We start from the raw sequence: 14,942 nt of genomic DNA, 5'->3' as shown, positions 1-14,942 counted from the left end.
CTATTCAGCCTGTTTAGGCAATTTAGGCAATCGACTTTTCAAATACTGCCATGGGAACATTTTTATTAACATATTTTTTATGTTTACTGGAGTACATACGCACTGCGCAGACGTTACTCGTGTGGCCTGACGTCACTCACAATTATATGATGTCACTCTGTGTGTGTGTGGCGCGAGTTGGTCAGATATGCCATCGATTATTCAGTTTGTCGATCCACAATTGAATGGCAGGTAGCTGAAAAATACAAGTAACTACAAAACGTTGTGCTAGTGAATTTTCTTGAGAATGTCGGCACGGAACTCATATAATAGATCAGTCATTTGCATGTGTGGGGCACAATCATAAATAAAACAAAAAGGCCCGTTAAATCCCCATAGTGTGAGATTTGCTGACTGACTGAGAACATTTTGTTTAGCATGGAATTTCCATAAGGCGAATAAGAGAGCAGCCTGGTCCTGCCACCTTCTGGTTTCCTCCTCTGCCAGACACCGCTTGACGAGACATTGCCACTCGTAGGGTCTGAAGTTTTGGTCAGCTGGCTTTGAAGAAGTGTGACTTGGGTTGGTAAAATCTGCACAGAGCCTTGGTTACATGACCATGGCTCTCGGTCTATCTAACGCGGGGATAGTCGTCGTTCACCTAGTTACGGCTTGTTGGCTGCAGCAAGTGATTGTTCGGTGTCTAAACGCGAAGCATTTTGTGGCTACTCCCATTCATGGCTTTCTTTCAAGGCCTTTCCGAGATTTTTAATCTTAACTCAGTACTCTATGTTTTGCTTAAAAACGGCTTCAAAATTCACTTATAGATAGAAAAACTAAACAAAAGTTCTCTTCCAGGAGATGCCCGTGGGAGTCTCATTTCTCTGAGTTTGACGAGGCTCATTGTAATGTGTCAATTGTACACAAGTAATTTATTTATTCATTTGTACATACTGCAGCCCTGATGCGCTACTGCAGGAGTGGTTGTGAATACAGAAGACTGAACAACAGTGTCAATATGAATATAAACAAGCGAAATCAAAGAAATATTCCTGCTATTCAGTAGTTTCTATGAATAAATTTAAAGCAAGAGAACGAGTAGACCCAGGCAATGAATTCCAGTTTTCGGTTACGCAAAGAAAAATTGTCTGTACAGGCAAAATAAGGTGCGGTTTTTAAGTGATGGCGGCTTCTAGTGTTAGATGGTTCAGTAGGAGTTGAGTAAGGGTGTTGGGTCCTCTGTCAGGCTATATGCCTTTAGCCCCAACATCCTTTTGTTTCTTGTTCCTTGTACAAGAATACAATAAAACAAATTTTGAAATTGAAATTGAAAAAGAGAGCCAACTAAGGAGTTAATTTTGATTAACATAAAACAGGACTTTACTTGAAACGACACTTTATATTTTGTCTAATATTTCTTAGACAGTTAGGTAATGCATTTCTTTGACATAAACACTCCACCATTTATTCTTTACATGGAAGGCAGGACACGAGGTTATCTCTGCGTCATGTCGAATGCAACAGCATTCTTTTCAGGGCTTCTAGGAACACATTTTCCTTGTATGCAGGTACCTTTGGAGAGCCTTTGTTGAGTAGAAACGGGAAAAAAGGTTTTAACTTGGCTTTCTGGAAGCTGGAATGAAGAAAAAAACGTGCAACTGTTATGCCTTCAAGCTAATTGAGAGTACTTTGCGTTAATGAAATTAAACATTACTATGAAAATTGTAGGAACACCAAAACAGGCGTTGTCTTTGTTTTTTCCTGTGCCATGAGATTTGACACTGGTTTTCGAGACGCCGTTCGAACTGATGTGCTAAGGGGGTGCTCTTTAAAATATAAATTGGATTCAGAAAGCACTTTCAAATCTTGTGATTAGGCCGAGAAAATGAACGCCTCTTTGCAATAAAAAAAAGAAGGTTGTTACACGTTAACTTACATTTCACTTTACATTTTATTATAGTTGAGTTACCACCGCTGTGATACGGTAGTTACGTTGCTCGGCGCCTGACCCGTTCGATACCGGATGCGGCGGCCGCATTTCTATAAAGGTAAAATGCTAGAGGCCAGTGTACTGTGAGATTTCAGTTCACGTTAAAGAATCCCAAATAGTCAAAACTGTCCGGAGCCCTCCACTATGGCGTCCCTCTTAATCATATGATGGTTTTAGCTCGTAAAGCCCCAGAAATCTTTGTTAATATGGTTGCAATTCACGTAAGTTACAAATAGTACGAAGCTAAAGAAAGGGTCCCAATTGCAATGATGGCGGTTTCCTTCTACCTGCCTAAAAATCATTCCGTTACTTAAAAAGGAGGGCCTTTAACAGCTGCTCTTTAACTGGTCCTGAGGCGAAAATGTTTGGGGCCCGTGTACTTAAATTTAGGTGCACGTTAAAGAACCCAGGTGGTCGAAATTTCCGGAACCCTCCACTACGGCGTCTCTCATAATCGTATCGTGGTATTGGGACGTTAAACCCCAGATACTATTATAATTAACTGGTCCTGTGTCTGCCTTGATGTCAGTTTACAGAAGATAAGACTTTTCTCGACGTCTGCGCTCCGAAACATTTCGTCAAAAAGACGAGCGCGTGGTAAAGCGAGCCAGCGTGAAGAGTGCTTGGCAAGGTGGTGCTGTGGCTTCCACACACTTAGCGGTCCATTATCATATAACATAACCGTGACCAGCGAACACTTCAATGAACGACAGGTTTGCATTTACGGGTTGAACTTTACGTGACACAGATTGATAATGGCATCAGTAGTGTAATTAAAGCTGTGGGAACGATCGACAGGTGGATATCTGATACCCAGTCGCCATACATTGGAGTTCATCATGTAATTGGTACAGCTCTTTGTTGTACCATAGCACACTCGAACACTGAGTATAAGATGTCTTTGTAATTTTCGAACCAGGCAGGACAGGAGCAGCATTCCTATCATATACCAACGCTAAAATTCTTAGTTGATAAAATATAAGCTGGAGCAAATCATTCGTAACTTTATCGATACTCAAATGAAGCGCTCACAAATACGACATAATGCCCTTTTCTATTTTTGACTGCTTATGTGCGCGGCGTGTGTATTTTTTTTTAGATTTGAATGTTAGTTACTCCATCCCCTGGTGTTGGCGACGAAACGGGAGGAGCAAGAGTGCTTGTGCAGTGCTAAATTTTGTTGTGGGTATAACTGCTTCTCTTTGCTGTCTGTATATAATTTTGAGCACCCGTGATGGTTCATTTGATTTCATTGATCGTAAGAAGCAATTAGGAAACCGGAGAAAATGTACGCAGGATACTGATTGACCAGTAAATAAGAAAGCATGTTTTTATAACCGTAAGTTCGTACTGATTCGCGCAGCAGCTTTCCCAAAAGGTGCGCTCAGAATCAGCATGTATCGGTATAGTAAACAGAAGCGAAGTTTGCTCAGTAGCACAGATTTTGTTTGTGTGAGTAACGTGATTGTTCTGCAAGGTTGTTTTCGACTCCTCCGGCACAAATCTTGCACTACTTTCGCGTCAGCGTGCTGTGAACCACGCCGGACAGAACATTGCTTGAAATATTACTGCAGACCTCTTTTATTTATTATTGGTATTTCAATTTCTTGAGCTTTCCTATGTGTGATAAGTAATCTAGAACTATTTGCTTGAGCTGATATACCAGGGTCGTGCTAATAAATGTCATAGTAACCATGATACCCAGGATTGCAACATATATCTTGATGCACATATGGATGTAAATAATTGTTTAAATATATTGGTGCGCTTCCCTGTGCCAATTTCGAAACATCCTTTAGTGAAATTTTTTTGCTTGTGATGTTCAATATCGTCAGATGATATACTGATTTTGCACTGAAAGCCTTACAATGCCAGTGAAACTAGCTATTTCCCGCGTACAAAATTTGTGAATGGCGAAGAAAACTTGAATTTGTCTATGGAAACCGTACGTTTTGGGACCACAGCCACGTGTCGTATCTGTCAGCTCAGTTATCTATTATTTTTTGAAAACATGACACGTGTGTGTGATGATAGTAAATATCTGCCTCGTACACTTCGCAATGCAATTTGTATAATGTTAATTATTATTAAAAAATTCTTACCATGCACTCTTCATTGTTTCTCAACCAAATCTCCTCGTCTCTTTCACAAACAAACGTACATTTGTGATAAACGTGAGCCTGTGAAAGAATATTTTAAAATAGACATTAAAAACGAATAAATGTAGTAACTGACATGTGTAGACGTCTCCTGAATGTTGGTAACACATGTCAAAACGGCCATAAACTGGAAGACGGGGACACAGGTAGTATGGTGTTTGTGTCTGTATGCCTGTGTTCTAGTTTTCGACGATGCGTTTGTGAAGTGATAATCACTTATTTGTGATCTTTAAAGAGTGCCTGTGGGATTTACGAATATTTTTTTGTTCACGAAGTTAACTTCGATCTGGATGTTCAATACGGGACTCATCAATAAACATTGTACTGGGAATTATTAAAAGTAGAATGCAAGAGAATAGAGCAGTAGCATCACAAGGTGCAACTTCTTCATATTCTAAAAAAAAAAAAAAAAACTTCGGAAACTTCGCAGGCCAGAGCGTGTAGTTATTTAGACTGATCCTCTCTGTAATGACTATTTTTCAGGTGTCTCTACTCACCATTGTTTAAGCTATCCACAATGCCGTAGCTGTTACTGACGCGCCAGAAAAATAGCGGTAACCATCACTCACAGATGACACACGCAACGACTACATGATTTCACAACGTGACCATTTACTTAAAATATACTATATAAAACACAAATATTGAAGTTAAGGTTACTTGAATATGGACTCGCTACAAACGTTCATCAAAACATCTATGGTACATGCGGCCCAACACCTGTTGTTCGGCGTTGTGAAGGGCCGGTGTTTTGGACGTAATATTGTTTTCACGTCATATTTGTATGTTATAATAAAGAATTATTATAAATTTACTTCTTCATTCTTTATGTTCATGCTCTTCTTTTATTTCTGTATTTGCATCTTTTATTTTTTCTATTCGTTATTTTAAATGTTTTTGTTTACACTAACTCTGTATGGATCGAGCTACTTATTAGGAAATACCAAGCTTAGTGAACAGGTTTAGGCTAGGTTACGTTTGTATAGCGTAGGTGTTACACGCGTCCGAACACCTGTTGCTCTACTATAGCCTTCAAAAGCAACGTCGAGCGGCGCCACTGCTCTTATCGCAACTGGGGGCATGCACGGCCAAAACGCTGCCGACCCCGCTTCCGCGCACGCGCAGACCTCTTGGATTGCATCTGTGGTGCGTCACAATGTAACTATTGCTGACTAGGCCGAATGAGGAGCGCGTGCGCACCTTGCCGCCGCCGCTGGCAAATCTGGCGACAAACCGCCTTCGCGGGCAGCGTCGGCCCCTAGTAACGCATAGTTCAGCCGCGCGAGCGTCGCGCCCAAACTTGAGCTTGGGTTCCCTATATAACAGGCTGAAATTTCGAACTTGGTAATCATTTGCGTCCTTGACGTCAAGACTTTATGCGAGTTAGCAACTAGTTTATCAGCTTCGCTTTTATTTTATCAGCTAAATTTGAAGTAATTTATAGCAGACGTGTCAAAATAAATGCGTGAACCAGAGTGACGAAAAATACTTAAGGCACCTAAAGGACCTTTTATTTTTGTAGCCAAATTTAATGCTCATCACTTAGAAGTGATTTCAAGCTTACAATAAGCTATTCTACTTTTTACGCACTATCATTCAGGCGATGTATAGAGGAGAACGACTCTGCGTCAACTCAATTCATTAGGTAGTGTTAATTCGGCATAGGAGAGAAGCTTCCCTCTCCAGATCACCGCATATTAAGCCCAGGCGGTGCCTAATAGCTCTAGATGACGGATTATTTTTATTTCATCTCTTAGCCTGCTTTAAGCAGGTTAGAAGAAGAAATAAAAATCATGTTGTTAATTTTTTTGGTAACGTCTTGTTACCTAGCCTGCTTTATTAAATTAGGTATCACTATTATTTATTGCGGTGTGAGATTTTTATGCATCTCTACTTCATATTTTTCCCTTACATTTAGAACTATCTGTTTAGACCATACAACGACTTCGTGCCAGTAAAGACAGCGGTGTTTCTTCCACCAGTACCCCACACTTCCAATGCATGTCTAAACCATTGGCCGGATAATGTTCGCGGCAGTTTTGAATGTCCCCCCAGGCTGTCCTCAGAGGATATTCCTTAGTTCGTGACGGAAATACTGGGATGCTGCCAAGATGCAAAAGTTTTAGCGACTGCTGTGGTGTCTCTTTTTTTTTTTCGCACGATACTAAATGTTTTGAAAGTGCAAAGCAGTATGTGCGAGCTTGTGCTGCTTACCTTTGATTTTTGATACATAGCTTTACAATCCGGGTTCTTCTCCTGTGGCGGTGTTGGCACCGTAGGTGGGACTGCGGAAAGGTGCAACGGTTAACTGTTGCCTGTTGTTTTGCGCAACTGTGACATCAGCATGGGAGTGCGAGATGTTCCAAAAATACCTCTCTATTGCAGTTCTTTGAGTGAGATAGTAAGAAGCCTTGGTGAATACTATATAGGGGACTCCACCAAAGTGGAAATTCACGACTACTCATTGGTGACTTACAGATGCAAGAATTTGTTAAATTTCACTCATATACAGGAATCACGTGGAGGAAGCCAAGGGGAAACATTGGTGACCTTACAGACTTCATTTTCTGCATGCACTGATTTTTTTAGCAGCCTTTCATTGAAAATGTGAATTGTGGTTCTTAGTCTTGAGCAGCGTTCCATTAAACCTTCAGCAAGCATTATGTTGCGAGACTCACTGAAGCCGCATTCAATATTTACCTTGTGGAAACAAACTTCCCAAGCTTACCGTGATACGCATTCCACAGTGTTAATAAGTGCCTGCATCGTACATTTGTTGAACAATTGCAACATTGTGTTTGAGAATTCAGGACAGAGGCACTCGACATATTTTACAAATACAGTTTGTCAATTTTTCAGAATATTGGAATTTCTGTTAGTGATAATGTGTGATTATGGTTTGTAATTATGGGCTGTTGTACCTATCCTACACGCTGTAGATACTCTAGCGTTCTTTAAAGATAATGCGTGCTTTCACGCGCTCTCTGCAATGCAAGACGATCTGATCGACCTAATCTTGCTTGGCCTAAATTAAAATACAAACACAGCAATGCGTCGAAAAAGAGGTACGTATAATGGTTCACACCTTTTGGCGGTCGCACTTTCTTGTTTCTAGGAACACACACTCCTTTTTCGCAGATTCCTTTTCGGCGTGTGCGTCTACCCTTCTTTGCAGTATCTATAGTCTGGCCCTCTGGAAGCTGGAATGCATTGAAAAAGAACAAATAGTAACAAGAAGGCGCTGCAGCAACAAAGTTGAAAAAATTGTCAAAAATTCACAGGGTCCTTTACGCATACCCCTCAGATGACGTGAAGGCGAAAGCCATCCCCTTTTTCTCTTTCTTCTAAGTTGATTGTATTGATCCCCCCACCCCCTTTCGAAAACTTTCTGCACCTCACCTGGTTTTGCACTGCCTCCGTGATCGGCACACCTTTGTCGACGTCGTGTGATGGCGTCACACATTTTGGCGATCTGTGTCGTCATGATGACGTCGTGTATGATGTCATCACGTGACGATGATTTTTTTGCATCACTCGTATTGACGCCGCCGACGCGGGACGCCAACGCCGACGGTCAAGTTTTGCGTTCGATGAGGCATCTAAGCCTTTTGCCTTAATAATATTAACGTGAAAGCTGGTAGTATATAGTCGATAAGCATACCTGCGCACAAGACCTTCAGGGTCTAACCTTTATCTTTATTTACATCATTCTCTGGACATCAGGGCGTGTCTTTCGGTAGTGGCCGCGCACTACACCACAGCCGAATAGGAAATAGACCGCAATAATCGTATCTCACGAACAAAACACCATACCAAAATCGAACCATGGTTCTATATAATGCAGAACTGGAATAATGCTGTAAAATTCTCGTGTCGTGCCACAAAACATGTCCAGGGCATTTAAATATTTTACAACATTACACAATACTTTAGTGGGTGGATCTGCAAAATATGCAAATGTTCTCGAAACCTAGGTAGCTTATGGTACGCCTCAAATTTTAACAGAATATTACAGTAAGTGTCTGGTATGTACAACGATGAGCCACTTTTGGTAACTAGGTTTGTTCTTCAGATATGAATTTATGTTTATATTCAATTCATATTCGGGCTCATGCGTAGCCACCGCCAAGAGAGGGCGCTCCGCCCACTTATCCCTAAATGTTGGTTGTGAGGCAAGTTTACTCTTCTTAGAACCACACGATCATTTCCTAATTTTGCAACAACAGATGCTTATGACCTGTTTCAAAACAAACGTTCACAGGTACACGCAGGAAATTAGATAACATGTGCTAGTGTATTGATGAAAAACGGATATTTTCACATCCTATTGCATGATTAAAACGCGAATTTAAAGAAACCAAACTTAATCATCTACACCGGCCCGGCAACGCAGTCAATTAAGCAATGATTATAATGAATAAGTATTTTTTTCATTACGATTATACTGCGTTAGACGCTGGTTAGACACATGTTCATTATTATTAAGTTTTACATGCGACATAGCTCGACTTGCTTTAGAATAACACAACTTGCACTCGACGAGTTAAACCAGTAGGTTTTTTATTTATGTGTTTCACCTTACAGTCAACAACGGCAATATGTTCATAACCCAATATGACCTGCCACGCTAAACTTAGCGGTAGAGAGGATTTCAACGAATAGATACCCTATCGTAGAACACAACTCACTTAAAAGTATTTTAACACTTCGGGAAAGGGCTTGTCAAGGACGACAACATGGCTTCACACTTCGCACACATTACGCGGTAGATCTGACTTACAAAGAAGTAAAAAAAAGATGACGTGACGTCTACTCACAATGCACTTTTGTCCTGTCTTTAAGAACACCATTTCGTCTCCTTCGCAAGGAAATGCACATTTGCCATAAGCGTAATTCTGAAATAGAAGTATACCTAAATAAGCAATGTTTGTTGAAGCTATCAAGTTCAATGATCTTTAGCTTCAGCGTAAAATGTATCTTCGCATATTTGAGCGAAAAGTCTGTAATTTCCCACTCGTTCTTGCATTTATGTTGAAGTAACGGCTGTTCGGTTTCATAAAAAAAAATCATGTTTTATTGCTAACGTGCTGAAGGTTGCAGAGTAGAGGCATTTTCAGGTGGTGTGTGTACTGTTCATTTTCGGCAGGGTTTTACTCCTGCTTAGCTTTGTGCTCTTATAGCAAATAGAAAAATGTTTTGAACAAGGTGTTGTGAAATAACCTAATTTCAATGAACGACTCTAAGCTACACTGCCAATTTGCTACCGACCCTGCAATAATCTTTGCGGCTTTTCACAAAGTAGCATAAATTTCAGGTGCCCTTGCCTAGAACTTATTCCCTATATCAGAAACCCAATATCACTCAATATGAACATTTATATATTCCCCATATCAGAAAGCCCATATCACTCATCGATATTGGGTTTCTGCCTTCTGGCCCAAAAGAGGTCGCGGAGAGGATTATTATTTGGAGTGCTTGCTTTTAGACAAAAGGGTAAATTAAAACTGGATGCGGATATTCGTGTAATAAAATGCCTATAGACGTTGAAAAGCCTTAGTCCCTTCTGTGGAAATTGAAATAATGACATTGAATTACATGGCCGTATTTGACGATCGTCGTAGCACACGGGAATTTTATTTGTAAGGTATTATTAGTTGGTGATCCTACGCAGACACTCGACGAAGTATTTGAGAATTACACGGCATGCCAAGTCAAATTATCGCACTATTTCTTAGTGATAAATTCATGCATACCTTTGCTCGTTATCTTAACGCTGGAAGGCTAAAAAATAAAATATATACGTTTCTGTCTTTCTGTGCACACGTAAGAGGTTTCCACTTGTGTCTGATTTGAGTTAAACCCTGAAAACGTCCACTCAACGTCAGATTTGGATGAAGATATTCGCAATATGCACGTCTGTCCTACTTGCGTTGCAGATCTGGTCGCTCTCGATACTGGGTGTATGCACCGCGAGCCAGCAACACATATTCACAGCTAGCTTAGTTACTTTGTCATTTCAGTTACAAATGGCATCGGTAAGCAAATGATAAAAAAGGAGTATCGATGTAACTAGAAAGCTGAACTATTGTGCGAAAACGCCTGTGGCTTATGACCAAGTCAGAAGAGCTTAGCAATGTGCAGACAGGCTACTTAACGCTGCAAGATTTTTAAATATAGGCAGGCAAGAGGTACAGGCTGTAGAGCTTAGTGGCGCGCATGCGCACACCTACCTTGAGCCCTTTCTTCCAAGCTTTACAGTCAGGGCTCCTTCGTGGTGGTCTTGGCCGTCCAGCTAGTTGTATTTGAAGGAAGGGAACGTAAAATAAATGCATAATCAAGGTTGACTAGCCTTACGCCCTTTTAAATACCTCTAAGAGATTTGGAAGGCTATGGCGGCGAAATATACGCAGCCATAGTACATTGGCCCCCCTCAATGTCGAAGACATCAACATAAACGCGTGTAACTAAGTTTTTGCGAATATAATTCCACCGGGGAATGTCCACAGAAGTAGCAGTATTCTAAACTTTCATTGTAGCCATCACACGACAATGTCCGATAAAAGCCGTTGCGCCGTCACCATCTGCTGCTTGAGCAAGTGGCGATGGCACGATGTACAGTACCTTTTTGTATCATCATCTTCCTCTGGAGACGATAATACAAAAATGATACATCGATGATCCATAACTTGCTCATGTTACTTGTAAACTGTGATATTTGCGCGTGCACTAGTACGCTATGCAGGTGTTAAGATATGCCGAACAACCGCGCGAACGTGGTGCCACGGAAGCCCATAAGGAAATGCGGACATAAACGCCCAGAATGTTTATTGAAAACGCTAGAGAACCCGATAAGTTGACGAGCGACCATCATCGCAGGGCGAAAGTGCGTCGAGCAATGTTTGCTAGAACGGTTATTTATTGCAGGAAGGAAAGCTACAGTGTGTGCGATGGCCTATCAAAGAGAGCGACAGTATCATGTCTCTCCTTTGGGCGATCACAAACAAGGGGAAGAGTCAGCACATGTCGCAAAGAGCAACCATATCATCACTCCACTTGAAAGTACAGGGTAAGGCTGAAAGAACACAACATGTTGTAATAGGTATTCGTAAAACCAAAGTGCCTGGTCTGTACAATCAACTGTGTTGACGCAATAAAAAGCCATGGTTTGCCTCATTTTGAAAACTATGAGCATTGGTGTCGGTAGTGAAATATCGCGAAACTTAAATACTCTTCAGCGTACTCGAGAACTAGTTCGCCGTACTTCGATGCTTTAATCTACAAGAAACTGTATATGTTTCATCTGCTTTCAGAGGCTAAACATGTGATAGTTCAACTTACGGTTTGGAGGTAGAACCGCATCTTTAGAAACGCACTGTCCCTCTTTGCAGACTCCCGTACCAAAAGCAGCTGACGTTGTTTGTAACGAAGTTGGAATGGCGACTGGAGATTGGCCTTGAAGCTTTAAGTACGGAAGCAAAAAAACACCCAGCAGGTTTAAATTTTAATTGTGAACAGAAATAAATGTAAGAAAAATGAAAGGATCCTTTCACTCAGAGCCTTCTTAGCAGATAAGGTATTTGACGAGAAATTAATGAAAGACCAAAGGCAATCAGTGCAATGGCCTTCATTATAGAGAGTATATAAGTAATACAAATACTTAAACTATAAGGAAGCTCGGCCTACAATAAATGACGTGACGCTGCTTTCTTGTCACTAGTTCAGCTTCTTTTTCAGCTGGTGCAACTGATGCAGCCTGAACAGGTCAAACAAAATTTCAGTTTGATGCCTGCTGCAATAATAGCAGTCTGTATTGTTGCATCATCAAACTGCACGATCATTTTTCCACACATATTATTAGGAAATAAAGACCTTAATCATAACATGGTCGCAGATACACGATTTCATCGGAACTTAGGCATACTTACAACGCACTTCTCACTGTTGTTCAGGTAGGACTCTTCATCCCCTTCACAAACAAACGAGCAGTTCTGGTAAACGTATTCCTGGAAAAATTGCAGGCGTCGTGTTAATTATGGAATTGCAATGCCGTGAAGAAAAACGTCGAAAGCTAAGCAGGAGTCACCGTGGTGCTCAGTTCTCTTAATATCAACAAATGTACAAGTTCTGGTTTCTTCCGACAAGAACATTGGTTTATGTGCGTTAGTAGGCGCGAGGCCAAGTTGGGTTAGGTGGGCAGAATGACGTGCGTTGACAACAACTGTTGCTCGGCAAACAGCTTGAGGGTATTTCTTTCGATCAGAGTGCATAAAGGGACCTATTCAGCGTTGTATGCTTGTCTTGTCGCTATATCACAAACAGACTCCTGGGTTTGTCGTCTCCCACGAGACTTTCAGAATCTCAAGCGACTACTCGATAACGAAGCATTTATGCCTGACGCCTTTAGAGATATCATTAGGGTTATCGCCGATATTCGACACAATTTCTGATATGCTGTACATTCCGTACAACTGCCATGTTTGAAAAATTCATAAATCATGAAACTAAGGAAGAAAATATATAAGTTATTACCGTGGAATTCATCTGAGCTTCATAGTGCGCAGTGTAGGGGAGGTAAAAACCGGCTGTGCCATACAACTGTTACGCGAGATTTCTTACTATGTAACCTCAGTACCCTGTATCACACATCTATGGAGTTCAGAGATGGTTTGCATGCAGAAGAAGCCGATTAGGGTTTTGCCATTCGGATTGCAAGTCACGTCAAGATTTATTTACAACAATCACGAACAAAAGTGTTGAAGGCCACCATGGCAAGAAAGCCATGAGCGTACCTCTTCACGAGGCCAGGGGGCCACCACTAGGCAACAAAAGCAGGGAACACATCCGCAGTACAAGCATCAGGCTTTTCGTAATCGTAGCCTCATTAATACAGCACGTGGTGTAGTTGCTAACTTTGTGTGCTCACTGCATTCGACGACAACGGCTACGTTGCCTGCCCCAAAGAGCTGATGCGTTACGAACTCTGCGAAATACCCAGTTACCCCTGTCCTTGCAGTGTAAGCTTGCTGCGTCGAAAAAATACCGTGAAAGATTCGAGGGTTTATAAAAAAAGAACTGTAGATAGCAACTTACACCGGAGCCATCGTCCATGTGATTACAATCTGGATTATTGTCAATTGGTGGCCTGGGCATTGCTAAATAAACAAAAGAGAAGGAAATATGCGGAACCTTAGACCCTTGAAATCATTATACGAGAAGATACGTTGCATTTGTATGATGCAGATAGGCTTCTCATTCGCTATGTTTTTGTTATATAGACACGGGCACCTGGAACGATAAAACTTGGGTTGTTTCCCGTACTGACGTATAACCATTATTTAGGCAACAGTCTCTTTCTGTAGAGCTGTATAATTAGGAAAGCAATAAATCAGAATATGCAGCCTTACGCAAGCACTGCCCTTTATTGACTGAATACCGAAATACTCCAGTATAGTTTTAGCATGTTCGGCAATGCTTCGTTGAGCATTTCGAACTTCATCTGTTGCGTGGGTGTCAGCTCGTGAGTGCATAGTAATATTTGTGCGTCTATATTATCAACGCGTAACGAAAACTATTGCCCAAAACATGAAATTGCATGCCGGGTGATCATCCAGCCTATCATCGTCAGGGTACCATCAAGGGTTCTCTCTTTATTGGAATCTTAGTTTCACTAAATTAGGAATGATCACTTGATCATTAGGTTATAGTTGTTAGCTACGTATACATCAGTTCACCTGTTGAATATTGTTTTTCTGCCAAAGGCACAGGACAATATGCTCGTAATATTGTGGGTATATTTATGCTGTTAAGCTCATAATATTGGTGTACGTGGTGCGTCATAACTTTTACGAAATCATCAAGTGTTACCGATGGCAATATAATAGTAATTTTTTAACACGAAAGTGTTTGTTGCCGGGGTCCACCAAGACTTTCATGACGTATTTCCGTCACAGAAATACGTCACCAAAATGAACGCCATCAGATGGCAAAGAAAAGCTGTAAGAAAAAGTTCCGTTGACGGGAGTCGAACCCATGACCTGTCGGTCCGCTGCGATGACTGGCGGGCGTTTAGCCCACTGTGCTGCCGCCAAACACATAAAGGAGGATACATGAAAGCGGTTTTTATGTTTCGCACCTTCCTCTCACAGTGCTCTTCGATGGACGGATGGCTGCTATGAGCGTCCCCCTTTATAACGGGGCGGTGACATGTGTGCCACCAGTATCGAAAAAAAAGAGGCACCGTTTCTACGTCCGTGCCATTCGGTGCGTTTCCAATAGAAGTGTAATTTCGTCAACGCTTTAACACACCGCGAGGTGGTGGCTTTAGCCCAAGCCTCGCTCATAGCATCCATTCATATCGAAAAAAGTAGCTCTCCGACGCTCGCCTGGCTGTCGCACCGCGTTCCCCGCTCGCCTTGCGAGAATTAACGGCCAGGCTAAAGGGAAGACACGACGCACGTAGTGTTTCTTCTCGCGTTTCACTACGCTTTGATGGAGAGCATATCGAGTATCAGTGTTTATGTTCTTGTTGATGCCATCTTTGCGGGGAATTCACCATATGCAGTGTCCACGCATTTGTTAAGAACTTCAGCTACCGCAAGAGTTAAATCACGATCATGGGCGTTAGGCATCGTTACGGAGATGTGCCACAATAGGCGTCAACATGAGTGCGTCCACATCAAGCGGCATTGTATCTGCCAAACAACAGTAGACATTGCATAAGCTCTCGTATACCAATGCACTATAAACAATCAACTACTTCTGTGACGACATGTTTCACTTTCATGTTATGCCGATTCCTATGACAGAGGGATCTG

The 14,942-nt window shown here is 41.6% G+C and overlaps 1 protein-coding gene across 1 annotated transcript in view; it reads right to left on the bottom strand.

The window, feature by feature from the left end:
* Positions 1–1,417: 1,417 nt before the first annotated feature.
* The window catches only part of LOC119390069 (uncharacterized), a 37,833-nt gene continuing 24,308 nt past the window's right edge, over positions 1,418–14,942 (bottom strand). The window contains exons 23-31 of the mRNA XM_037657605.2: positions 13,219–13,280; positions 12,054–12,131; positions 11,467–11,587; positions 10,359–10,420; positions 8,946–9,023; positions 7,214–7,328; positions 6,343–6,413; positions 4,072–4,149; positions 1,418–1,612 (exon numbers count right to left, since the gene is read on the bottom strand). Coding sequence (XP_037513533.1) covers positions 1,475–1,612; positions 4,072–4,149; positions 6,343–6,413; positions 7,214–7,328; positions 8,946–9,023; positions 10,359–10,420; positions 11,467–11,587; positions 12,054–12,131; positions 13,219–13,280 — 803 coding nt within the window. The 3' untranslated portion in view covers positions 1,418–1,474. The remainder of the gene's footprint in view (positions 1,613–4,071; positions 4,150–6,342; positions 6,414–7,213; positions 7,329–8,945; positions 9,024–10,358; positions 10,421–11,466; positions 11,588–12,053; positions 12,132–13,218; positions 13,281–14,942) is intronic.

Source organism: Rhipicephalus sanguineus, chromosome 4, assembly GCF_013339695.2.
Source record: "Rhipicephalus sanguineus isolate Rsan-2018 chromosome 4, BIME_Rsan_1.4, whole genome shotgun sequence".
In the NCBI taxonomy this organism is placed as follows: domain Eukaryota; kingdom Metazoa; phylum Arthropoda; class Arachnida; order Ixodida; family Ixodidae; genus Rhipicephalus; species Rhipicephalus sanguineus.
Note: the sequence above shows the minus strand (reverse complement) of the source record. Positions and strands in the feature narration are given on the sequence as shown.